The 26,688-nt window shown below is 42.7% G+C and overlaps 2 protein-coding genes across 3 annotated transcripts in view; both read left to right on the forward strand.

The window, feature by feature from the left end:
* LOC146051637 (uncharacterized) overlaps positions 1 to 4,131 on the forward strand; it is a 30,700-nt gene extending 26,569 nt beyond the window's left edge. For both annotated transcript variants that reach the window (XM_083167903.1, XM_083167904.1), the window contains one exon: positions 2,236 to 4,131. In XM_083167903.1, coding sequence (XP_083024029.1) covers positions 2,399 to 3,712 — 1,314 coding nt within the window. In that variant the 5' untranslated portion in view covers positions 2,236 to 2,398 and the 3' untranslated portion in view covers positions 3,713 to 4,131. The remainder of the gene's footprint in view (positions 1 to 2,235) is intronic.
* The window catches only part of LOC146051634 (uncharacterized), a 184,651-nt gene that overhangs the window by 107,030 nt on the left and 50,933 nt on the right, over positions 1 to 26,688 (forward strand). The window lies entirely within an intron of this gene.

A 26,688-nucleotide genomic window follows, 5' to 3' on the forward strand; every position in this document is an offset into this window, starting at 1 on the left:
GGCTGCTCTGTGTAAAAAAAAAAATAATAATTTTTTTTAAATTAAATATATATAAAAATAGCATGCCCCTTCACATAATAAAATTCCTGATTTTTTTTATTACCAAATATAAAACCACAACAACTTTAATTTAAAAGTTCACATTCCACTTCACCATAAAAAGATAGCAATTGCTACACGGTGAAGCATGGCGATAATAACCTTGAAATGTATTCGCCATCTGGTCATTGAATAGGGTGATTCACTTTTTTAGTCAAAAAAATCGCCTTACAGCACGAAAATAGCACACATGGCGAATTAGCCTCATTGAATACTGCCCTGAGAATGATCTTTAGTTGCTTAGCAACCAGATGCTTAAATAATTCGATTTTATGAGAACCGCCTTCCGGGATCATGTGACGTATCACATGACCTGTGAACATCTTAAGACGTCACCTAGGTATACAGGTTATCCGGAACCTGTGATAGACCACTCACTTCTGGGTTCATGTGATGTACCACATGTCCGCGGACGTCAGAACCATCCAAGACACCACCCAGATACTCATCCTACCCGAAACATGTGATGGATCACATGACCGGGAGATGAGTGACGTCAGGCACTTGTCCCTTTCTTCCAGCATCGGGAGAGACGGCGGATACCTGCTCTCCTCCCCTTAGCGTCACATGGTCCTACATGTGACCCTCGGTTGTATGATCACTTGAAAAAGATGCTATATTATTCTCTGGTATATGCCCGCCTTTGAGCAATCAGCTTGCATGTTTACAGAGGTGGGTGGAGGATTGGACTCCGATATAGATATATATATATATATATAGATATATATATATATATATATATATATCTATATATATATATCTATATCTATATATATATATCTATATATATATATCTATATATATATATATATATATATATATATATATATATATATATATATATATATATATATATATATATATACAAACAAAATAGAGGAGAAGGGCGCCCAATAGTGCAATATCGTTTGGTTTATTTAAATAAAATATTTAAAAGGCTTCAAAGTACGTTAAGCGCACCACAGCATTCGTCAGCGTTGGGCTTAAGAACCACCTGGCATAAAATGTAATCCACACTGGCAATCAGCTACAACTGCGGTTGGAGAGAGAGACCCTCTCAGTGCACTCACGGTTCCCCGGCTACACACTGGATATGTGCAGGAACGGATTCACCACGCGGCACAGCTCTCGGGATCGCAGCTCTCTCCTCCGCTTCCACGAACAATTGCGTCAGTCAGGCCACGCCCCAGGGGCCACGTAACGTTCCAGTAATGATATATTTGTGTTTACACATTTATCTGTTGTAGGAAGCCAGCTGGAAAACTGCTAGATGGCAGGTATGTGCCACTGTGGCTGCTGATGTCAGTGGTATAAATCCCAGGCAGGTATGAAATGGATGCTACGGTCCAAGGTTTTGAGGTGGCTGTAGGGATTTGGTGCTAGACCATTCCCACACTACACACCCGGTTTTAGTTTACTCTCCTGAACTGGGAGTTCTGAAGTGGATTTAAAAAGGATAAGATGCCTGGGAGCAGAGCGAGTATTGTTATGTGGCTGGACGAAAGCAGGCTAGAGGCTTGGACCTGCTAATATCGAGACGAGTGAGTGTCTTGGTCTATGCCTGCCTGTTCTGAAGCTAAAAGAGCAGTATTTCATGCCCTACCATCCACTAGGGCGTGGAGGGAGAATAAAATAGTGTGCCGTGTGTCCATGTCGACATTTTAGTTAAAAAAAAAAAAAAAACACAGAAAACCACCATTTTGCTTGTGTCGGCCTTTTAACCTGTCGACCTAAACTCATGTCGACCTAATGACCCTGTCGACCCAATGCTTGTAGACAAAACGATCCCAACCCAGGTAAATACTGGCTGCATTATTTTTACACTGCAATGTAGCTCTCTGCACATGTTACATGTTGCTAGACAATTTTGACTAAGCAGGAGAAAAATAGGGAGATTTTGGCTAACCTTCTAGGAGATTTTGACTATCTAGTCAAAATCTCCTATTGAAAGTTCTCTGTGTGTACACCCCTTTAGTCACTGATCATTGTTCTTATATGGTGTCAAATTGCTAAGTGCTCTTTGTTATTGTATAGAGATATGCTTCATGTTCCTTTACTATATACAGTATTTTATATTCTATTTCTACCATTAAGTTACCTGATAACATTTTATTCTTTTACATTACTTTTTTTCAGGACAATTGAGCAGGATTTGCACTAAGAATATTAGAAGACAATGTGGAAAGGGGCAAGGCAACTAATGAAGTAATTTCTTCTACCTCTGGGGCATTTACCAAAGTTATTCCTATTTTCTGGGCAGAACACCCATTAAACAACGCTTTAGTTTCTCAACTAAAACATGATGAGTCTGACAGGAGAGAAACCACATCTGTGCTCTGAGTGTGACAAACGCTTTACATATAAATCACATCTTCTCATCCATCAGAGGAGTCACACAGGAGAGAGACCATTTACATGTTCTGAATGTAGCAAGTGTTATGCTGCAAAGTATGAACTTGTTAGACATCAGAGGAGTCACACAGGAGAGAAACCATTTACATGTTCTGAATGCAGCAAGTGTTATGCTACAAAGCAAGAACTTGTTAAGCATCAGAGGAGTCACACAGGAGAGAAACCATTTATATGTTCTGAATGCAGCAAGTGTTATGCTACAAAGTATCAACTTGTTAGACATCGGAGCAGACACACAGGAGAGAAACCATTTACATGTTCTGAATGCAGCAAGTGTTATGCTACAAAGCAAGAACTTGTTAAGCATCAGAGGAGTCACACAGGAGAGAGACCATTTACATGTTCTGAATGCAGCAAGTGTTTTGCTTCAAAGCAAGAACTTGTTATACATCTGAGGAGACAACACACAGGAGAGAAACCATTTATATGTTCTGAATGCAGCAAGTGTTATGCTACAAAGCAAGAACTTGTTAGACATCAGAGGAGTCACACAGGAGATAAACCATTTACATGTTCTGAATGCAGCAAGTGTTATGCTACAAAGCAAGAACTTGTTAGCCATCAGAGGAGTCACACAGGAGAGAGACCATTTACATGTTCTGAATGCAGCAAGTGTTTTGCTTCAAAGCAAGAACTTGTTCTACATCAGAGGAGACAACACACAGGAGAGAAACCATTTACATGCTCTGAATGCAGCAAGTGTTATGCTACAAAGGAAGAACTTGTTAAACATCAGAGGAGTCACACAGGAGAGAAACCATATAAATGTTCTGAATGCAGCAAATGTTTTACCTCAAAACAAAACCTGGTTATACATCACAGGAGTCACACAGGAGATAAACCATTTATATGTTCTGAATGCAGCAAGTGTTATGCTGCAAAGCAAGAACTTGTTCTACATCAGAGGAGACAACACACAGGAGATAAACCATTTATATGTTCTGAATGCAGCAAGTGTTATGCTGCAAAGCGAGAACTTGTTCTACATCAGAGGAGTCACACAGGAGAGAGACCATATAAATGTTCTGAATGCAGCAAGTGTTATGCTGCAAAGCGAGAACTTGTTCTACATCAGAGGAGTCACACAGGAGAGAGACCATATAAATGTTCTGAATGCAGCAAGTGTTTTACTAAAACTAAAACCCTTATTAATCACATGAGGAGACACTCCGAGGGCCTGAATGCAGCATGGGTTTCATAAGTAAATTGGTAACCCTGCATTATGCATTCAAGGAATCAAATTTTTATTTTCTGAGTGTGACAATTTTTTTTAATAGAAAATAATTATTATAATTTTATATATCTTTCATAGAATACACGTATCAATACATAGAAAATATTTTATTCATATTATTTGTGGTATGTGTGTGTGTGTGTGTGTGTGTCTGTGTATGTATATAAATATATACTGCATATATATTCTCTGTATGCTGGCACTCAGTGGTCACAGCTAGGCTGGGTGCACTTTAGATAGTCCATACAATCCTTCCAATAGAAAAGGCACTCCAGTCGTTTTTTCAAAAACAAACGATTTTATCAAACTTGGTTATCACCACATGCATACATTTTTGTGGTCAGAGCTTCTTCCTCAGGGCACAATCCACAATAAAAAATTTGCTGCTCTTTTTATTGTGGATTGTACCCTGAGGAAGGGGCGCTGATCCCGAAAATGTATACATTTGGTGATATCCACTTTTGATAAAATCGTTTGTTTTGGAAAAAAAACGACTGGAGTGCCTTTTCTATTGGAAGGAATATGAAAAAAATATATCTCTATATATCTCTATATTTATATACCTATCTCTCTATCTCTCTATCTATATATATATATATATATATATATATATATATATATATATATATATATATATATATATATATATATATATATATATATATATATATATACACACACTATATACACACACACACACAAAGAGGCCCGGCACTCACTTTGTTATAGTCCAGTAATTGCTGGGGTAGCCATCCTGTGATGCAAAGCACCTATGTAGATGATTGAGGTAGGGAGGCGACACTCACCAGACTTTTTTCATTATAAAACACAGCCTTTATTGTTCCAAACAATAAAGGCTGTGTTTTATAATGAAAAAAGTCTGGTGAGTGCCGCCTCCCTACCTCAATCGTCTATATCTATCTATCTAGGCTGTAGGAACCTGCTGTGTGGTCCACGCTATGCTTCACCCCAAATGGATGCCCTTGTTGTCTAACTCCTGAGGAAGGTCCTATAAGGACTGAAACGCTAACGTTGAGTACCCTTCTTTTTTACATTGATGTCTATGTGAATACAAATACACAGCTTTTTTATTTTGCATCAAATAGTCTGGAGAGTGATTCTTTTTGGTCTTTATATACATGGACTTTTTTCTTGTGAGGAGAGTTCTGGACGTCACCCCAGCGGTTGTACATTTGTTGTATGGAGTGCGATCCTATATCATATATCTATCTATCTATATCTCTTATCTATCTATCTATATATCTCTATCTATATATCTCTATCTATATAACCTATTTTGTAAAAAAAAAAAAAATTCAGATTCCTGTTTGCTTATCTTTAAATTCTTTTAAAAAGGTGGACAGCCCTTTTTTTATTATTTCCATGTTGTACCATGTAGTCCTTTGGAGATTTTTTTTCGTATATGCTCTCTATTATGTTTTGGGGAAGATTTTATGTATGGTATCCAAATATTAAAGAATTTCTTAGCCTTAGTTTCCATATTTAAAGAGCACTCAATCCAGTCCATTTGATACATATACTGTAATCTAGGCAACATTAATGATTATGGTACAGTATATATCCTTAATGGCTAACCTTGACAATCCAGCTGTTGTTGAACTACACATCCCAGCATGCTCTGCTTCAGTTTTGCTATTTGGCCATGCTAAATCTGATGCAGAGCATGCTGGGATGTGTAGTTCAACAACAGCTGGAGTGTCAAGGTTAGCCATCAAGATTATATATTCTGGTTGGATCTATCTAGATAGTATAGGTTTTATTGCTGCTGCTGCCACCCTGGCCAGTAATAGACAATCACATGTCTGCAGCTTGTAGTCTTTGTTAGGATAATAGTAATTCCATAATACCCATGGTAAAGAAATTATTAAAAAAAATGTGTACTACATTTTGTATGTATCCTTGAACCTCTTGCCAGAATGTCTGTACTATGTTACAGGACCATATACAAGGTATAATATCTGTGTCTAATATTAAACATTTAAAGCACTTGGAGTTGTCAGACACTCCCATAATATTTCATAATTTGGGTGTATAATATGCTCTATGCCATGGGTCTTCAACCTGTGGCCCTCCAGATGTTGTGGAACTACATTTCCCAGCATGCCCTGACAGTTTTGGCAAGCTCTTATAGGAAAAAATGTTCCGACATGCATTGCCACATTTTTTCCTATAAGAGCATGCCAAAACTGTCAGGGCATGCTGGGAAATGTAGTTTCACAACATCTGGAGGGCCACAGGTTGAAGACCTGTGCAGTCTAAGCAGTATCATTGCATAGTATAAAGAGAAAGAAACCAACCAAGGTTGGTGTGGAGCGCTTGCCAGGAGTAGTTTTTATCAAGACAGCAGCTGCTTGAGGGAGTAGTCAGCTCCCAGACAGAGAAAAAGCTAAATAAAAAGTAAAGCAGCGCTGATATTACAATGTAACAACATTTATTATACACAATAAAAACAATAATATAAAAGAAACATTAAAATGAACCAAATGGTATAAAAGAAATTTGAATGGACCCGATATTATAGTCACCAGTTTTGGATGGTAATGAGACCTGCTCTGATCCAAGGGGGTGTGGGATAGTCTTTATAGGCCACTTGATGGTATCCTGAAGTTGTGTTTATGGACTACAACCGATGGCAAGGATGGACTTATGTAGGGTACACACCAGGACGACCTGCTCACGATGCACATCGTGAGCAGGTCGTCAGTGTCTCGTCCGACCCACTCACGGTGACGCGGGGGGGCACGACCCGCTCACGATGTGCACCGTGAGTGGGTCCGATCCGATGGCGACCCACACCCGGCTGTATGGTCGTCATTGAGATCCTCCACAGAATGATACTGAGCGCTGATTGTTATTCAGTGCTGCTGCTGTGCCAATAGGGGGATTACCATAAACCCCTAGTAGTAGTAGAGAACCAAAAAAAAAAAAAGGAATAGGTACAGCGCTGTACTGAATATATGAAATATTTAATAAAATTGTTCACAGTAAAATACAATAATACAATTAATAATACATACAAGACACACACACACATTAAACATGCAATCTCCTTATCAAGGTTAGAACTGGTTAGTGATTATTAGGTTTGCAATTGCAAAAATTATATGCTCCAACTTTGAGCCAGTTAGTAGGTTTTAGGATAAGTGAGAGTTCAAGTCCCCACAAATGTGCACATTAGAAGTGGTTATACTTATTTGTAATCCAGGGGTATTGTGGCTTGTGACTTCAGCGATGAAATTCTCCGACCGCCCACACTGCGGTCATATCCGAGATGGTTTTCAATCTGCTGGGTACAATACCAGGCTGCTATTGTACCCAGCAGATTGAAAACCATCTCGGATATGTCCGCAGTGTGGGCGGTCGGAGAATTTCATCGCTGAAGTCACAAGTCACAATACCCCTGGATTACAAATAAGTATAACCACTTCTAATGTGCACATTTGTGGGGACTTGAACTCTCACTTATCCTAAAACCTACTAACTGGCTCAAAGTTGGAGCATATAATTTTTGCAATTGCAAACCTAATAATCACTAACCAGTTCTAACCTTGATAAGGAGATTGCATGTTTAATGTGTGTGTGTCTTGTATGTATTATTAATTGTATTTTACTGTGAACAATTTTATTAAATATTTCATATATTCAGTACAGCGCTGTACCTATTCCTTTTTTTTGTCATTGAGATCCTACCTGCAGCAGGTAGGATCTCAATAACGACCGGCCCGCGGGACCGCGCATCGGATCGGTATCGGTCCACACCAGGACAGAAAAGGGCCCAATCAGCACACAATCTACATCCAATTGGTCAGAATTGGATCTAGATTGAGGGGATCGGGCCCTAGTCCTCCTGGTGTGTACCCAGCATTAGCCTGATCGGGAGTCCCACTGCTGTGAGTGGTCAGGTATCCAACAAGGATTTTTGGCTTGAGACTTCCAAGGTGATGGGCATCCGATGAGATGATTGGGCAGGTAGGACACGTCCGGCCTATGACACAGAGTGTACGTTGTCATGGATACATACAGATTCAGCTAGTACCTAAACACTTCCGGAAACTGTCAAAGTACTGGCTGAATCTGTATGTATCCATGACAACGTACACTCTCAGTGCCATAGGCCGGACGTGACGTGCGCTCCGACAACTACCGGGCATAACGTAACGTCCGAGCCAGTCGGAAGTGGAGGTATCCATAACGACTAAGAACAACAAGGCTATCGTCTGAAGGCCGGATATGACGCACTCAATAACAAAGGCCAGGTGTAACGTCATTTCCGGCCCAACGTAAACACACTATATTAATCATAATTACAGTTGTCTTCAAAATTATTCAACCCCCACTGAAATTGAATGTTTTGGCCAGTTTGACATTGATTTTGATCATTCAGTCATCTTGCTTACATTTACATGAAAGAGGCACTTGTAGGTCAGAGAAATATAAACTTAAGTTTATAATGAAATAACCACAAATGTCTTTTCTGTGCTCACATCATTATTAGTTTTTATTCAACCCCCAAGTGACATTCAATCTTAGTACTTAGTACAACATCCTTTTACAGTTATAACAGCTTTTAAACGTGAAGCATAGCTTGACACAAGTGTCTTGCAGCGATCTACGGGTATCTTCACCCATTCTTCATGGGCAAAAGCCTCCAGTTCAGTCAAATTCTTAGGCTTGCGCACTGCAACTGCTTTCTTTAAGTCTCACCAGAGGTTCTCAATCGGATTTAAGTCTGGTGACTGCGATGGCCACTCCAAAATGTTCCAGCCTTTCCTCTGCAACCATGCTCTAGTGGACTTGGAGGTATGCTTGGGATCATTGTCCTGTTGAAAGGTCCAACGTCTCCCAAGCCTCAGGTGTGTGACGGACTGCATCACATTTTCATCCAATATCTCCTGGTACTGAAGAGAATTCATGGTACCTTGTACACGCTGAAGCTTCCCTGTACCTGCAGAAGCAAAACAGCCCCAAAGCATAATTGACCCTCCGCCATGCTTCACAGTAGGCAAGGTGTTCTTTTCGTCATATGCCTTGTTCTTCCTCCTCCAAACATAGCGTTGATCCATGGGCCCAAACAGTTCTAATTTTGTTTCATCAGTCCACAGAACACTATCCCACAACTTTTGTGGTTTGCCCACATGACTTTTGGCATACTGCAGTCGACTCTTCTTATTCTTGGGAGACAGCAAGGGGGTGCGCCTGGGGGTTCTGGCATGGAGACCTTCATTACGTAGTGTGCGCCTTATTGTCTGAGCTGAAACTTCTATACCCACATCTGACAAATCTTTTTTCAGTTCCTCAGCAGTCACACGGGGACTTTTATCCACTCTACGCTTCAGGTAGCGCACAGCAGTCGAAGTCAGGATCTTCTTCCACGACCAGGTAGCATTTCAATAGTGCCCTTTGCCTTGAATTTGCGAATGATGCTTCCTATGGTGTCTCTTGGTATGTTTAACTTCTTTGCAATCTTCTTATAGCCATTGCCCTTCCTGTGAAGACAAATCACCTCTTCTCTTGTCTTCCTGGACCATTCTCTTGACTTCACCATGTTTGTAACCACACCAGTAAATGTCTAGAAGGAGCTGAGTATCACAGTCATTTTAAAGCTGCCTAATTGGTGCTTATTATGCTTGATTGGTGCTCGGTGACATCCACAGGTGTTTTCAATACCTGATTGAAAACACCAGAATTAACCTCTCTTCTTCAGAGTGGTAGTCTTTAAGGGGTTGAATAATTGTGGCAATGAAGAAACCACAAAATACACATTTACTACTGTGTTATATAAACAATTGATGTCATTTTAGTTGCATTTGGTTCTTTAAGACGTCCTTGTAGGATTTCATTCTGAATACAATTCCAAATGTACACTATAGTCCCTAAACCCCTTTACAGCATTGGGGGTTGAATAATTTTGAACACAACTGTACATACTGCACATATGATCGATAAGGTCACCATTTAGAGGATCGGCTACCTCTTCATATATCCCATTAGAGGGGAATTAAGAGATGTCGCCTCACAAAAAGGTTAATATCAATACCGAATAGAAGCTATGAACCGGAAGTGATTGGTTCACTGAGGATAGGGCACTGACCCGGAAGTGATCTATATGATTTGTTTTATAAAAACCTTCTTTTCTCATCTTTACCCAAATCGAAATGTTTAATAAATGTATGATATATAATTACTAGTGATATTATTGTCTGCGAGTAGATCTATCTTATGTTTTTTACGTTTTTTGTGATATTGAACCAATGTTTTATGCAAATGAACCCATGGGAAGTCCGGTATAAAAATGGCACCCATAGACCATAATAGACACCTTGACAAAGCAGTCACAGCACTGGGAAACGCGTTGGTGACACTATTGTTTGGACCCATATTGCTTCAAGGACTCTCACCTTTTCATCAAGGACTGTCCTACCTGCCCAATCATCTGATCGGATGCCCATCACCCTGGAAGTCTCAAGCCAAAAATCCTTGTTGGACACCTGACCACTCACAGCAGTGGGACTCCCGATCAGGCTAATTCCATCCTTGCCATCGGTTGTAGTCCATAAACACAACTTCAGGATACCATCAAGTGGCCTATAAAGACTATCCCACACCCCCTTGGATCAGAGCAGGTCTCATTACCATCCAAAACTGGTGACTATAATATTGGGTCCATTCAAATTTCTTTTATACCATTTGGTTCATTTTAATGTTTCTTTTATATTATTGTTTTTATTGTGTATAATAAATTTTGTTACATTGTAATATCAGCGCTGCTTTACTTTTTATTCATTGCATAGTATTGCATTTCTGTATAGTACGCTGATACCAATTGCTCATTTAACTTAACACGTGACTTGATTATTTCCATTAACGAGAGTTCTGGAAACTGGTCTTTCCATTTGGCTAGACCTGTATCGTTTTTGGAAAAATCTATTTTTTGGTACTTATTTCCTAGCACGGCGCCCATCGCATCGGATCGTGTACCTTATTTGCAATGGTAAATGGCATACAATCTGTGTGATTCGTTCATTTAAATCTAATTTAAATCGTATGCCATAGAGTACTGTAGCCGTACAATCTATGCGATGCGATGATTGTATAGGGAACAAATTGTATGGATTGTATGGCCTACTGTACTGTGCTTTACATGGGTCATTACAATTAAATATGGTGTGGTGTGAGTAAAATGAAATTTTGCATAGCAACGCCTAGGTAGTGCATAGCAACACATAGGTAGGCGTTGCTATGCAGTGACATATGTTGCTATGCGCAATTTCACATAGCAATCACTGTTATACATTCACATTTTACATAGTCACGGTGGCTGCTATGTGCAATAGCAACATATGTCACCAACATATAATATTGCATAGCAACGCCTATGCCCAATTTCACATAGCAACCACCGTTATACATTCACATTTTACATAGTCACGGTGGTTGCTATGTGCAATAGCGCATAGCAACATATGTCACCAACATATAATATTGCATAGCAACGCCTATTGTACCTAGGCGTTGCTATACAGTATAATATGTTGGGTGACAGATGTTACCGAGCCCCGCGAGGGGCGGCGGTATGCGTCCTCTGACCTTTTCATACCCTCACTATCCACGTCGGTGTGGAGTTGAGAATAGATAGTGTAACGAGCCACCGAGCCCGAAGCGTGGCTAGCGCACACGGACTATGAGGCCGAAGCGTGGCGAGTGGACACGGATTACTTTACATGTATTCCGCGTCCCCTCGCGGGGCTCGCCACTCTTCGGGCTCGTAGTGCGCTCGCCACACTATCTATTCTCAACTCCACGCCGACGTGGATAGAGGGGGTATGAAAAGGTCGGAGGACACATACCCGCCGCCCCTCGTGGGGCTTGCTGCGCTCACCACGCTTCGGGTTGGCTTTGATAGTGGGGGAGGCGTTAACAATGGGGGTGCATGTAACATTATATGCACCCATTTTAAGGCCTTTTAAGGATATACAATAAAAAAAATTGCATCACTTGCGATCGCATCGCATACAATTGGATGCAATCGCATGTGATTTTTATTCTATAAGCTTCCCCCCCCCATTAAAATAACATGAAAATCACAACACATCGCATACCACTACATATGGTATGTGATGGCATGCAATGGGAGCTGTGATAATACACAGTATTACACACAATACAATACACACAAGTACCAACATTATCACCTCATCCACAATCCTGCACATCACTACCTGTACATGATCACCAAACCTGCACATTATAACCTCAAACCCCACCCTGCACATACTAACAGTACCCTCATACTGTATAAACATTATCACCTCAATCCTGCACATGATCACCCATGTAAATAATCACAATACCCACATATGGACATGATCCCCCCCCCTCCTCTCCCCCCCACCACCCCACCTCCACTGTGTATGCAAACCCCACTTATGCACAAGGTGTAAAAATAACTAAAGGTGGCCATACATCAGAAAGATATTGTACCCAATCATACAATCTCAACTGATTGTAAGATGGATTGTATGCAGATTGTGTGCACATCTTGTGTACACAATCATGCAGTAGATGGATTGTATGATTGATTGTATGATCGATTGTGTGTAGATTGTGTGTCCAAGGACTGCCGGGGATTTCAAGGGAAATTGTACACAATCATGAGCACAATCGATCTTAAGATCGATCTTTCTGATGTATGGCCAGCTTTACTTTTCAGCAGGCGCAGGGCGCCTGAGGTCTGCTGCGCAGCCTGTAATCTGTAAAATGGCTGCTGGGTCACTTCCTGAGTGTCCTTTTGGCGCTTTTGCACTTAGAGTGACAGGAGGGCATGAAATCGCGTCAATCGAACGCATTGCACTGTACTCCATACAGTACAATGCATGCGATCGACGTGATTTCTATGTTGTTTTTTTTTTCAAAAAGCTTTTTATTGAGTCAAAGCATCAAAACATCATAAGAAGCATTCAGACAATCTCAGGCATGAGAGTCGTATATCAAAAATGTAAGTATACAGAAAGGGGTTACATGTTGACATTAGGATTCCCCAATTTCACAACATAAGTGCAATATATTAGTCATAGTAAAAGGAGGTGTTAAACTAATCCAGGACTAGCGGAGGGTCATTGAGTAGTCTCTGTTCTTCGTACCAGCGGATATTTTGGAAGCATTGGTGGAGAGTTTGTTTAGTTGATGTAGGTAGGGTTTCCATATAGCTGTTCCAGGTGGCAAAGAATTGTTTTGTACGCGACTCTTTTTGGAGGGAGGCCTCCAACCAATCCATGTGGAAAATAAAAAACAATTTATCTTTAAACATTGCCAGGTTCGGGGGGGAATTTTGGATCCAAACTTGCAGGATAGTTTTGCGGGCAGCGGATGAGACTGCTAGCATTAATTTTTTTATGGGTTTAGGGGCTCTAGTCTCCTCCGGGAGGATGCCAAATATGGCCCACTCCGGGGTGAGCGGTGTGAAATTTACTAGGTGTTCATTGGAGAAGTCACGAACCTCTGTCCAGAATTTTGTGACCTGTGGGCAGGCCCAAAAGCAATGATATAGGTCTGCTTGGGGGTGGTGACATTTAGGGCATTCTGGGGATTCTAGAATTTGCATTTGGAACCCTCGCGCGGGGGATATATATGATCTGTGAAAAATGTTTAGGTAAATTTCCGTGAATTTGGCCATTGGGAATATTGTAGTTGATGACTCTAGGGTTTTTAGCAAGATGTCTGTTGTGAGGGAAGGGAAATGCTCTAGCCATTGATTGAGGCCTGTTTTTTATGACGAGTAGTCTATGGTCTTTCGGAGGAATTTATAGTAGGTAGAGATTGCTTTTTTAGGTAATGGAGGAGCTAGGAGTATGTTGTCGAGGTCATTGTTCCAGTCTCTCTCTGGGATGAGTTTAGAGATTTTGTCTACGTAGGATTGGGCTTGGATAAAGTTTAAGTTAAGGGTGGTAATTATTGGATAGTTCTTAGAGGCTTCTAAGAAGTTATGTGGTTTATGGGTGTGAGTCAATTAACTGTCCAACTCTTCGTAAACCTGCGTTTTTCCAACTTGTGAAAGTTGGTGGGGCATTACCGTCATGGAATTGAGGATTTTGTACAAAAGGTAGGTGTATCGTATGGTGTGGGTTCAGGTGAGAGGCGTGGCGTAGGGTAAGCCACAACTTACGAACGGACATTAGGAGAGGATTAAGATGCGTTTCTGGGGGGATGTCTCTGTCTTCTAGGTGTAGGAAAGCAGTTAGTGAGGTGTGAGGTAAGAATTGTTGTTCCAAGGCTGTGTTAGCATATGTGTGGTTAGTAAGTAGCCAGTCTTTGAGGTATCTGAATACTGCCGCTTGATTATATATTGATATGTCCGGGAAGTTAATCCCACCATTCCATTTGGGTTGTGTCAATTTAATCATTCCGATTCTTGCTCTACCCTTGTTCCAGATAAAGGTTCGGAACAGTTTAGTTATAGCAAGGATATCGGATTTAGTGAGTAATAATGGTAGGACCTGAATTTGATATAAGAGTTTGGGAAAGTATACCATTCGTAGGAGATTTGCCCTGCCCAGGTATGACAACTGGAGATGACCCATCCTATTTAGGTCCCTAGTAAGGTTTTTAATAGTTTTACTGATATTATAGGCGTATAGGTGTTGCATATTTTTGGGTAGGGTTATGCCCAAATAGGTTAGACGGCCCTTTGCCCATTTCATTGGTAATTGTGCGGCCCACTTGGGGCGCGTATATCCCTGTTTTAAGTATAAGATTTCAGATTTTTCCAGGTTAATCTGGAAACCTGATAGTCTACCTGAGTTGTGTAGGAGATCTAGTAGAGGGCGTAGGGAGGTTTTTGGGTTTGCTATATAGATGAGGACGTCATCGGCAAATGCAGTTAATTTGATTTCCATGTTGCCTACATGTATTCCTTGAAGGGTAGGCCAGGATTCGATTAGCCTGAGTATGGGGTCTAAAGAGAGATTAAATAGGATCGGTGAGAGGGGGCATCCCTGTCTAGTCCCTCTATACATCTGTATAGGTGTGCTCTTAGTTCCATTGATAAGTAAGGAGGTGCATGGTGTTTCATAAAAGAACTTTATCAAATTTATAAAAAGGGGTCCGAAGGAGTATGCTGATAGCGTCTGGAATAGGAAAGTCCAAAGGACGGTCTCAAACGCTTTGTGGGCGTCTAGGCTCAATAGCATATATGGGGCATTAGGATGGAGATTGGAAGCAATTACCGAGGCTATTGCGGTGCGTATTCCTTTAACGGATTGTCGGCCCGCGACAAAACCCAGTTGGTTGGGTGAGATAATCTCCGCAAAGAAAGATTGGATTCTTGTTGCCATAATTTTAGATAGTAGCTTAAAATCTACGTTTAAAAGAGTAATGGGGCGGTATGAGTCTATTTTTGTGGGTTCACGTCCAGGCTTGGGGATTAAGGTCGTATATGCCTCATTGAAGGAGGGGTATAAGGGTTGGGTTTTGTGGATGGTTCGGTATAGTTCTAATAGTGTCGGGACGATATCTGGTTGTAGTATTTTATAATATTCCCCAGAAAATCCGTCTGGCCCCGGGGATTTGTTTGTTTGAAGTGAAGATATTGCGCGTTTTCTATGTTAACTGCGGTGAAGGGTTTGTCAAATAGCAGTGCTGTGATCCTCAGTGACATAGAAGTTGTGTGAGAGGTGTCAGCAGGAAATAATGGATTTATAGTCAGAATATTGCTATGGCTCACACTGTGTCATATATACACAGTATACTGCAATGAAAATCTTTATTCTGCTCATAAGCAATGGGGTTGTTTTTTCAAATAGAAAAATGGGCCTAATTCAGGTGTGTATTCAAATGCATTCCTCCATGCAATATCAGCCAACTGACACAGTGAAGACAACATTTGTTAAATATAACGAAGAATTTACTGGAAAGATTCATAATCAACAAAAACATAGAAAACAGGAAAAAAATGTAGAAGTAAAAATAAATAAATTTTGAAATTGTCCATATTAATTAAAGTCGAAAATGCGTACATTAAATGTCTTTGGCCAAAATGTCTAAATTAATTGTCTTTTTGCAGCAATGTTAATGCCTGGAGGATTCGGGCAAATGGATCATCCATCCCAAGACTTTTCCTCCACATAGATTCCTCTAGGTAACTCTGCAACAAGTGCCTGGCGGTTCCCCGATGCCGTTTGTTCTGCCATTTACAAGCCCCCCACATCTGCTCAATATTTTGTGTGTGGGCCCCCATTGTGGGATCCACAAAATTGTATCGGTGATTCACCTGGGCATGATGGTATCCTGCCGCTTGGAGCTGGTCTGTATTGTAGGCACGCCAACAGTCTGTATATATACTTGAACCAGGCTCCACATTAGCAATGATGCGGCCATTAAAGTGGGGGCATCCCGGGTGTCCACTTTTGTGGCAAAACACTAGGCCACGCCCCAACATGTTTCGTCAGCCCTCTGACGAAGTCGAATACGAAACGCATTGGGGCGTGGCCTAGCGTCGTCTCTGACGAGTTACCTGTGGGGATATCGTGCCGCTCAGACGTGTGGAGTCTCACCGCTGCTGCTGCTAAGTCGGATTGCCATGTGAGTGTAACCTCTCCAACACCCGGCTGCTGAGACAGCATGCCTATGCTTTATATCTGCGGTGTTTAGTACCGCATTGTCTGGTACGTGATTTTAAGCCATCTGTAAACCTGTGTGTACCTTGAATAAACTTATCATACAGATTCATGCACTATAGAGCGCTCGCTCTCCTTATTTCTTTGTATATATATGTGTGTGTATGTATGTATGTATGTATGTATATATATATATATATATATATATACACACACAATTGTGCAAAAACGCTGGCACTCAACTCCAGAAGAAAACTTTTTGCCCGGTGCCTTCAGTATAAGTACAGGCAATGCTGTCCCATGTAGATAATAGGAGAAGACTGCGTCACTCGGGACTGGTTCAATAACAAACAACTCATAGCCAGACAATGGTTAAGTTGACGTTTCAGCCCTCAGGCTTTTATCAAAACAGCTTACATTTTTGGGTCAGAATTGGATGAGATCATCAAGCAGGCTACAGGGGGTAAGAGTACTTTCTTCCCACCACCTCTAAATCCTCTGGCTCTAAATTCGGAGTCTTTAAACCGTCCTTTCGTCCTTCCTTTCGAGGGGTCAGTCAGGGCGTGGAAGATTCCAAGCCGGCAGAGGTAGACCGTCTAAGTTTAGCGCCTTTACTAAGAAACATGCCACCAAGGGGGAAGACAAACCCTCTGCATGACAGGGCGGAGACTCCCTGTTCTAGAATCAGAGTAGGGGGTCGCCTCCTGCAATTTCAGGACAGTTGGAGGGTGGCCACGGAAGATCCATGGGTACTTTCCATTGTTTCAGAGGGATATCAAATAAATCTCAGGGGTCCACCCCCTCGCAGATTTCTCCCCACTCCTTTACCAAGGACCACGTCTCTCAGATCTTCACTTCTGGGAGCTGCCTTATCTCTCGAGAAGAAGGGGGTAGTCCCTCGAGAGGAGAGAAGAAAAGGTTTTTATTCGATCCTTTTCTTAGTTCCCAAACCAGGCGGGTCATTCAGACCCATTCTAAATTTTAAATCTTTGAATGTTCATCTTTGGGTGGATCACTTTCGCATGGAATCCCTGAGGTCGGTGCTGTTGAGCATAGAGCCAGGGGAGTGGACATTCAGGATGCTTATCTCCATGTCCCGATCCACAAAGATTTCCAGTCTTTACTCCGGTTTGCAATCGGGGGAAGACATTGGCAGTTCCAAGCACTCCCGTTTAAGCTTGCCACGGCCCCAAGAGTGTTCACCAAAGTGATGTCCACCATGGCTGCAGCTCTCAGACTGCAGGGAATAATTGTTATCCCTTACCTGGACGATCTGCTCTTCAAAGCAGAGTCGGCAGAGATGTTACAGGTTCACCTGGAGATGGCAACACAGTTTTTGAAAAGTCAGGGCTGGATTTTGAATCTGCCCAAGTCCCATTTGACACCAACGCAGACCCTGACATTTTTGGGGGTGATCATAGACACGCACCTTCACAGGGTTTTTCTCCCAGAATCCAAAGCGGTGGAGATTCGGCTGATGGTGTTGGAGAACCTGCAAGCACCGGCACCATCGGTGTGGCAGGGGGTAAGGTTGCTAGGAAAGATGGTGGCAGCTTTTGAAACTGCAGTTCGCCAGATTCCGTTCCAGGATTTTCCAATGGAACATCCTATCCTGTTGGTCCGAAGATGCCAAGAGGATGAAGCAGGAAGTTTTATCCCTGTCACCGGAGTCCAGGGAGTCCCTCCTATGGTGGACGGATGTGGAAGATTTGCAGCTGGGGAGATCTCTCATGCCCTGTGATTGGCTGGTCATAACGACCGACGCCAGTCTGAGGTGCTGGGGGGCAGTAGTTCTTCACCTGAGACTTCAGGGCCTTTGGTCGAAGGAAGAGTCCAAACTGCCTATAAACATTCTGGAGCTGAGGGCAGTCTTGAACGCATTGATCCAGGCGGAGGTTTTTCTGAGAAGTTTCCCTGCTGAGAATCCAATCGGACAATGCAACAACAGTGGCTTATTTGAACCATCAAGGCGGGACATGCAGCAAGATGGCGATGGCAGAAGTTTCCAAGATCTTCAGTTGGGCAGAGACCAACGTTCCGGCATTGTCTGCAATATTTATTCCAGGTGTCAGGAATGTGGAAGCAGACTTTCTCAGCAGGGAGTCCCTTCGGGAAGGAGAATGGTCTCTCCATCAAGAGGTTTTTCAGGAGATTGTGAATCGATGGGGTCTGCCAGACATAGACCTGATGGCGACAAGAATTAACTGTCAGGTTCAGAGATTCTGCTTGCGTGTGAGAGATCCCGCTGCTTGGGCAGTGGACGCCATGACAGTTCAGTGGTACTTCCAGATGGTGTACATTTTCCCTCCATTTCCCATGTTACCGAGGGTGTTGAAGAAAATAAAGAATCAGGGAGTGCGGGCAATTGTAATTGCACCGGACTTGCCCAGGAGGTCATGGTACTCCGATGTACTGAGGTTGTCGAAGGATTCCTGGAGGCTTCCTCATCGTCAGGACCTGTTAGGCCAGGGACCGTTTCTTCACGAGGACCCAGGTCGTCTCAATTTGACGGCGTGGCTTATGAAACCTCCTTATTAAAGAAAAAAGGGGTTTTCTGATGAGGTCATCCAGACCATGCTGAGGGCCCGTAAGCCGGTATCTGCGGCAAATTACCATCGGGTCTGGAAGATATACATTAGATGGTGTGAGACAGAAACTTCACACTTCCAGATTCAAATTGTCAAGACTTTAAAATTTTTTTACAGGATGGTTTTTCATCAGGCCTTAGTCTGCAATCCTTAAAGGTGCAGCTTTCGGCCTTATCCATTTTCTTTCAAAAGAGAGTAGCTTTGCTACCTGAAATTCAAACTTTTTTACAAGGGGTTGCTAGACTTAAACCACCTTATAGGCAGCCGGTGGCGCCTTGGGACTTATCTTTGGTCTTATCTATGTTACAGAATCCTCCTTTTGAACCGCTAAGATCTGCGGAGTTAAAGTAGGTGACCTGGAAGCTCACTTTTTTGTTGGCAATTGCATCAGCCAGATGAGTGTCTGAGTTGGGTGCCTTGTCTTGCAAGTCACCGTTTTTGATTTTTCATGATGACAGGGCTGTTATGCGAACAGTGCCAAAATTCCTACCTAAGGTAGTGTCATCTTTTCATTTAAACCAAGACATTGTACTTCCAGTGTTTTCTCCCCCAGACGGGGTTAAAAATAGGGACAAACTGAAGAAATTGGATGTAGTTCGCGCCTTGCGAATATACATTGAGAGGGTAAAGGACATTCGAAAATCGGATTTACTCTTGGTGCTATATAATGTGCATAAGGTTGGGTGGCCTGCTTCTAAGCAGACCATCGCTCACTGGTTGAGATCTACCATTGCCTTTGCCTACTGTAAAGCAGGTCGACCAGTTCCGTCTCGGATAAATGCACATACCACCAGGTCGGTTGCTTCCTCCTGGGTGGTGCGCCATGGGGCTACGGCGGAGCAGTTGTGTAAGGCTGCCACCTGGTCCTCTGTTCATACCTTTACCAAATTTTACAGATTTCTTGAGTTTGCGTCGGAGGACGCTTCATTTGGACGGGCAGAGATGAGAACTGTTGGTCTGAGCGTACCCTCCCAAAGGACCGACGTCCCATTGTGTAGCTGTGTCACCGGACTGGACGAAAGAGAAAAGGGGATTTTTGTAAGAACTTACCGTTCGAACCCCTTTCTCTGAGTCCAGTCCGGTGACACAGAGATCCCTCCCTAACGCTCAGATAAGTGTACCGTTTATGTGTTGTCATGTTATGGTTCTGTTATGTTACATATAAAGTGTTCAGGCATTGTTCTGAGTTATGTATCCTAGTGTGCTCTTGAAGTTGAACTGAATGTGTGTGTGTGTGTGTATGTGTGTGTATATATATATATATATATATATATATATGTATATAATGTGTGTGTGTGTGTGTATGTGTATATATATATATATATATATATGTATATATATGTATGTATGTGTCAGCGCCAGGAAAAAAATGAAACAGGAGGAAATACGCTTAGCTCTATTATTTATAGATTACTCCCCCTATTGATGCGGGGTGTCTGCACGGGTCCTGGGAAGGCGGTGGTGGGCCACCTATATGGTGAACAGGTATTGCAAAAAAGTATTTATAACCCGGCGACCTAAGTAATAAATATGAAGACTAGTAAATGTATCAATTAAAGGTACTTGTGTATTATCACGGCGCCCATTACGTAGTTAGCAGCGCTATCAGAATCAGTGTAGTGTTCGCGTGCCCAGTGTAGTCAGAGTATCTGTCGGATTTGGCGTAGTGTTCCCGCAAGCATCCCCCGCGGTTGGCGTAGTAAGTCAGAAATAGCGTAGTGTTCCCTCGAGCAGCCATGTCAGAATTAGCATAGTTTTCCTGCGGCAACTTAGCGTAGTCAGCGTCTCTGTCACTCGTTTCGTCTCTGTCCCGACCTTTGCATACCCCCACTATCCACATCGGCGTGGAGTTGATTCTTTAAAGTGTGGCGAGCACAGCGAGCCACTGACCCTGAAGCGTGGCGAGCGGCTGCGGATTACATGTAATGTAAAACCGCTGTGCTCGCCACACTTCATAAAGTCAACTCCATGCCGATGTGGATAGTTGGGGTATGAAAAGGTCGGGAGGACGCGTAATGCATCCCTACGCTGTGCCAGTATGTAAGATGGAGCACTGGCAAATGTGTCCTTTATTGTGCATGAGACGCATTTGCGCACCGCAACCCCCCTTTTGTGCAGTAGACACACACACTACCGAACCCCTAACCCTGTCGGCAGGGTTGCCGTACCCTTCCGCACTAATTACTGAGACGCAGGAGCTACACCTACCAAAGACTGTAAATTGCCTCCTGCTGGCTATTCTACTCTGCAGCCACAAGATGCCGCTGAAAGCAGGAAATGCGGCTAAGGGCTGCGTTCCAAGCAAAGGAATTTGACGAGAGATGTTACAGGAGATGACGACTGAGAGCAAGGTCTCCCAGCGCTGTGTATAAACAACATACAGACGGATTCCGCACAGATACACATAAACTTTCAGGATGGCGGACGTGGGGCGGAAGTGACGTCGCGTCCCACTCTCCCGCAGTCCAGACACTAATAAGTTATATTATGTATCTTGATATTTGCTCCAATAGTTTAAACATTTTAATTTGTAACTGTATATACAATCACCCTATTGTAGAGGAACATTCTTTTATATCATTATAATTGTGCTTATATGTTCGTATTAGATTATTTGTTGACAGGAAGTGATGTAAGTCTGCCCCTAGATAAAAAACCTGCTCCCAGCAGTTTGTCCCCACCCCCTGAGGTCCTAAGCGACGAAACATGTCGGGCAACTTCTAACACCTTATCTCATGCACTAAGCTAAGCTATTCTATTTATTTTTCACACTTGTTGTTTTATCTCTTACCATTATCTTGATTTAAGCCATCCACTATTGTATCTTTTCTGTACTCCGAAGCAATTTTTATACACCAGCATTTGAACTATCATTCATATGGGATACTGAGGTATCAATACATTGGGGAATAGAGGTCATCCGACAGGAGACAGGCACATCAATTTCTTCAACCAGGGTGTAATGGCTCCTCCCCTCTACTTCCCCTTCCTAGCCAGTTTTAGAAAATGTGCCCTCAGGAAGCCGTCGAGTGGTGAGTGTTACCCCGGGGTCCCCACATTGGGGCACTGCTCCTGCATTAATGTTCAGAAGGACTTTAATTGGACCTTATATATTAGGTCTTATACAAGTATCGTCTCTACTGCTTACTTAAGACTGCCATGGTCTCCAATGGTGACGTATGTAATAGTGGTCTCCTCATTGCTTATTCATGATTCACATATTTTTATGTTTTATAAGGTTTACCATTGTCAGGATGTTTTCGTTTGTATATACCTGAATACTCATGACTTCGTACCAAAAAAGTCTTAAATGTATACTCTTTCTATTTTTCCGCACCCTATACTTATGGTCACGAGATTTCTAGTTCTAGGGACGTGATACTACCTAAAGTTTAAATAATAATGCGGCTGCTCGGCTAGGAGCCCCGCCTATACGTTGTATTTATTATTCCTCTTTGGGAACTGTGAAGTATTTTTTCATTATTATTTTGGAGCTCCTCTGATGCGATTGGATTACTACCCTCCAGTGGCAAAGACGTCTACACCCTGTCACATGCCTTTTACTCTGACATTTACACGCAACCCCCCCCAGGGACACTTCAGGTGAGACATCTTTTGGGGAATCCATAACGACTCCCACTGTTCCTGAAGCGGCCATCCCTTCCCTTACAGCACCTTTCACTTCACAAGATGTGGAAACGGCTATTAAACACTTAAATCTGATGAATTCTCCTGGTCAGGATGGATTTACTGGTGAATATTATAAAATTCTGTTAAGATTATTGGAACCCCTTCTATTGGTCTTTAATGCAATCCTCTCAACCTGTTCTACCCCTCAATATTTCACAGATGCTATAATTAGATTATTACCTAAACCAGGGACCCACACTTACCCGGCTCTTATAGACCGATATCACTTCTAAATGTCGACTATAAGCTTTTCACTACACTCCTGGCAGATAGAATGAAACCCCTCCTCCTGCTATAGTCCATCCGGACCAGTGGGGCTTTATTGGGGGAAGGCACTCTTCGCATAATATTTGTAAAGTTATGGCAGCTCCGTAACAGGCTAAACTCATCTCCCTGACCTCATATCTCCTATCTCTAGACGCTGAAAAAGCGTTTGATATACAACTACGCAACTAACCTCAGTGATCCGTATGCTATACGCCCAATCTATCTTAAGAATCATATGTAATGGTTATCTTTCACCTCCTATCCCATTATAGTGTTCATTCTAGCACCCGCCATATTTGAAAACCCATGCAGTTCCTCTTCCCTAAGAAGAAATAGATGGCTGGAGTGCTATCAGGACCATCTACATTTTACCTGACTTGGACCAGCTTCCACCATACCTACTCTCCCTCTCCAGTCCATGTGACCAATTTGGATCCGACCATTTGGGTAACCACCACCGGTCTATTCCTGGGATAACAACCAAAAGGCAAGCTACCTTTCCAACTGGAATACAATAACACAAGCTACCTCACCCAGTCAGGTTTATGGACACCCTTGAAATACACTGGACACCATTTCTGGACTGAAACATATTGGACTATCTTCCAAGGGAAGCATTATAGGAACAAGCAGGACTGGTATAAGTATACCATTTATATTCCTAGAATAGGAAAAGTAGGTACACAGTCAGTAAAGCGCTCCCCAATAACACCATGTGAAAAACACACACAATAAAAGAATACTGTCCCTTTAAGGAGTTTCTCCGCTTTCAAGTCGACGTGTATGTTATCTGTATGAAGAGATTTGGCTTTATGCCGCCCATGAAGCAAGCATATCGCCAAGAAAAAACACACCACAATTAAGGGCAGAAGGTTTTGCAAATGAAGCGATATATAAATGCAGGTGTGCACTCACAAGCCAGCTGTATATTATAGAGCATTCAAAGGTATCCCTCTGGCAAAACAGCAACTCTTCCTTCCAGAGTGTGATACATAGAAAATCAAGAGAAAGCAGGCGATAGTGCAGATCAATTGATAAAAAACACCTTTTAATCTAAAATACACTCACATATAGGAGACAAGTAAAAACATAAGTGGTGTCCCAAAGGCAAAACTGGAACCAGGTGCCGCCGATCTATCCCTGGAGATGATGGTATTCAGTTCACTGACCCTCCGGAAAGGTCAGGCTCTGGAAACAGAAAGGAACATCCAGGCAGTCCAGCTATGGGGTCCACAGGTTCTAGTTAGCGCCAAACGCGTTTCGGTAGTCGCCTTTTTCAATGGCATATCTAGGGTCCGTCCACAGGCATGTATTTATAAGCCTGATGATTTGCGTCCATACGCGGCACCTGCCGCTGGTTGCACATGCGCATTACGATTTCCAAGATGGCGGTGCGTTCCAAATACCCAGAAGTATCGGGTTTTTGCGTTCCACCAGTTCAAAAGTGCTTGATGTAGCGCACTAAACAATCTAGGTATAGAATGCAATGAATCAATATCATGTATATCATATTTACATCGATTTAAAGTGCATGTGCAGGTTTTGGTTCTTAATGGTAGCAATATGGTTAATCTCTAATACATATAAACATAAATATATATCCAGAATAAAAATGTATATAGAATAACTTTTAATATCTATAAAGGAGTTTAATTAAAAACATATAAATGAACCACAAAGTGCTTACAAAGATCATAATTCCCTGGCTGGGTGTATGCATCCCCAAGGACACCGATGCTTATACAGCATCCATGTCATTCAGGTCGCTCACACCCAAACCAGTATACAAACCAGAAAAAGTGCAAAGACGGAGAGAGAATAAAAAAGTGTCATTTTCAAAAACCATTAAAACACAAAGATTAACGCAAGAAAGTGCTTAAGCTCGAAGTCACCGTTGAGCCCCTTTGGAACAAGAGTGCCCAAACGGGGAATCCACCGCATTTCATTTTGTGCAAGTCTTTTCTCGATATCTCTAGTTTTCCACCTTGATGTAATTTGTTGGATACCCCAAAAATTTACAATGTTGATTTCTTTCGACTCATGGTGGGTTTTGAAATGTGCTGGCACTGTATGAGTCTGTAATCCCTTCCTTATATTGTAGACGTGTTCCGCCATTCGCACTTTTAGTTGTCTGGACGTTCTCCCCACATAAAACATCCCACAAGAGCATTCCAATACATAAATAATGTTCTTCGAATGGCATGTTATAAAGTTGCAAATCTTATAATCTTTACCCTTAACATTAAAATGTGTGATTTTTCACGAGTCGAAAGAAATCAACATTGTAAATTTTTGGGGTATTCAACAAATTACATCAAGGTGGAAACCTAGAGATATCGAGAAAAGACTTGCACAAAATGAAATGCGGTGGATTCCCCGTTTGGGCACTCTTGTTCCAAAGGGGCTCAACGGTGACTCAACAAATTACTTTCTCGGCTCCTGGGGGGAATAGAATCATTCGGAGGAAAGGCGCGGAAGATGAACATCTCTGCGCCTCTCCAGTCCGTGAGCGGGTACCAGCCGGGAGCAGCGCATCTGCCGGAGAAGATGCCGAGGTCGTCACCGGGGACCAGGTGAGTAGGATTTACTTCCTTTGGAACCCCTTTTGGACTACTTTGGATCCTGGACCCCGGAAACATCAGCCCTGGAGCCCAGGATCCCGGACCAGGCCCGGAACCAGGACCAAGGCCCCGGAACCGGACTCTTCTGTCCAGGACCCAGGGACCGACCTACGGGCTCAAGGTAGGTAAGTATCAGTGTGTGTGTTATGTATGTATTAAACTTTTATTTTTCAGGGTGTCAGTGTGTTTTATTTAACTATTTTTTGTACTGTAGAACTACAAGTGCCAGCGGGCCCTTTAATGCCCCGCATGCTGGGACTTGTGGTTCTCCAAGTCCCAGCATGCGGGGTAGGCTTGCTGGGACTCATAGTTCTGCAGTAGAAAACAATAGTTTTTAATCTTTTTTTACACTTTGCATCAGCCCGATGCCCACCGCCCAGGGGCATCGGGGACAGCCCCGGACTTTCAGCATGGGCTGGTAAGTCCTGGAGGGGGGGCCCTTCATTGGGGGGGTCCCCACTTCCCCAGGACCCCTGCTGACCAGCCAGGGGGATAATGCTTTGGCCGCGGGACCTTATATAATAAGTGTCCCCCGGCTGTGGCATTACCCTGCTGGCTGGTTGGGTCTGGTGCTGGTTCTTAAAATACGGGGGACCCCTAGTCATTTTGTCCCCCGTATTTCGGGAACCAGCGCCGGACCTTGAGCCTGGTGCTGGTTTCATTAAATCAAACCCTATTTGTCGGGGACCCTGATTTTATGTCACCAGCACCGGCTCAATGATGCTCTGGCGGGGGACCCCGCGCTGGTTTTTATTTTAACTGTTTAAACTTTTTTTACACCAGAACCCTGCACAGATCCCAATGATCTGTGCAGGGTTCTGGCTAATTCGCCCATCAGAACCTGGTCTGATTTTTGGGCGAATTATAGACACAGTTTATACAAATCGCATACCATTAAATATGCAATTTGTATACTTTTTAATGTGAAAACATCTGTGTCATGAACCTGACTTGGTTCACAGTTATTTCCTGAGGTTTCCATGCCTGTTTGTTTCCTAGCTGCTGCTGTTGCAGCTGCTCTGCATTTTCAGTGATTAGAACTCCAGTGAAGCTTCCTGAGTTCAGCACCAGTCACATGATCCCAGGTAACTCAAGGCATACTTCCTGGTTCTGTCTGCTGCTGCAAGCTGCAGACAATCAAGCAA

Source organism: Crinia signifera, unplaced genomic scaffold (genome assembly GCF_055691185.1).
Source record: "Crinia signifera unplaced genomic scaffold, ASM5569118v1 HAP2_SCAFFOLD_104, whole genome shotgun sequence".
NCBI lineage: Eukaryota > Metazoa > Chordata > Amphibia > Anura > Myobatrachidae > Crinia > Crinia signifera.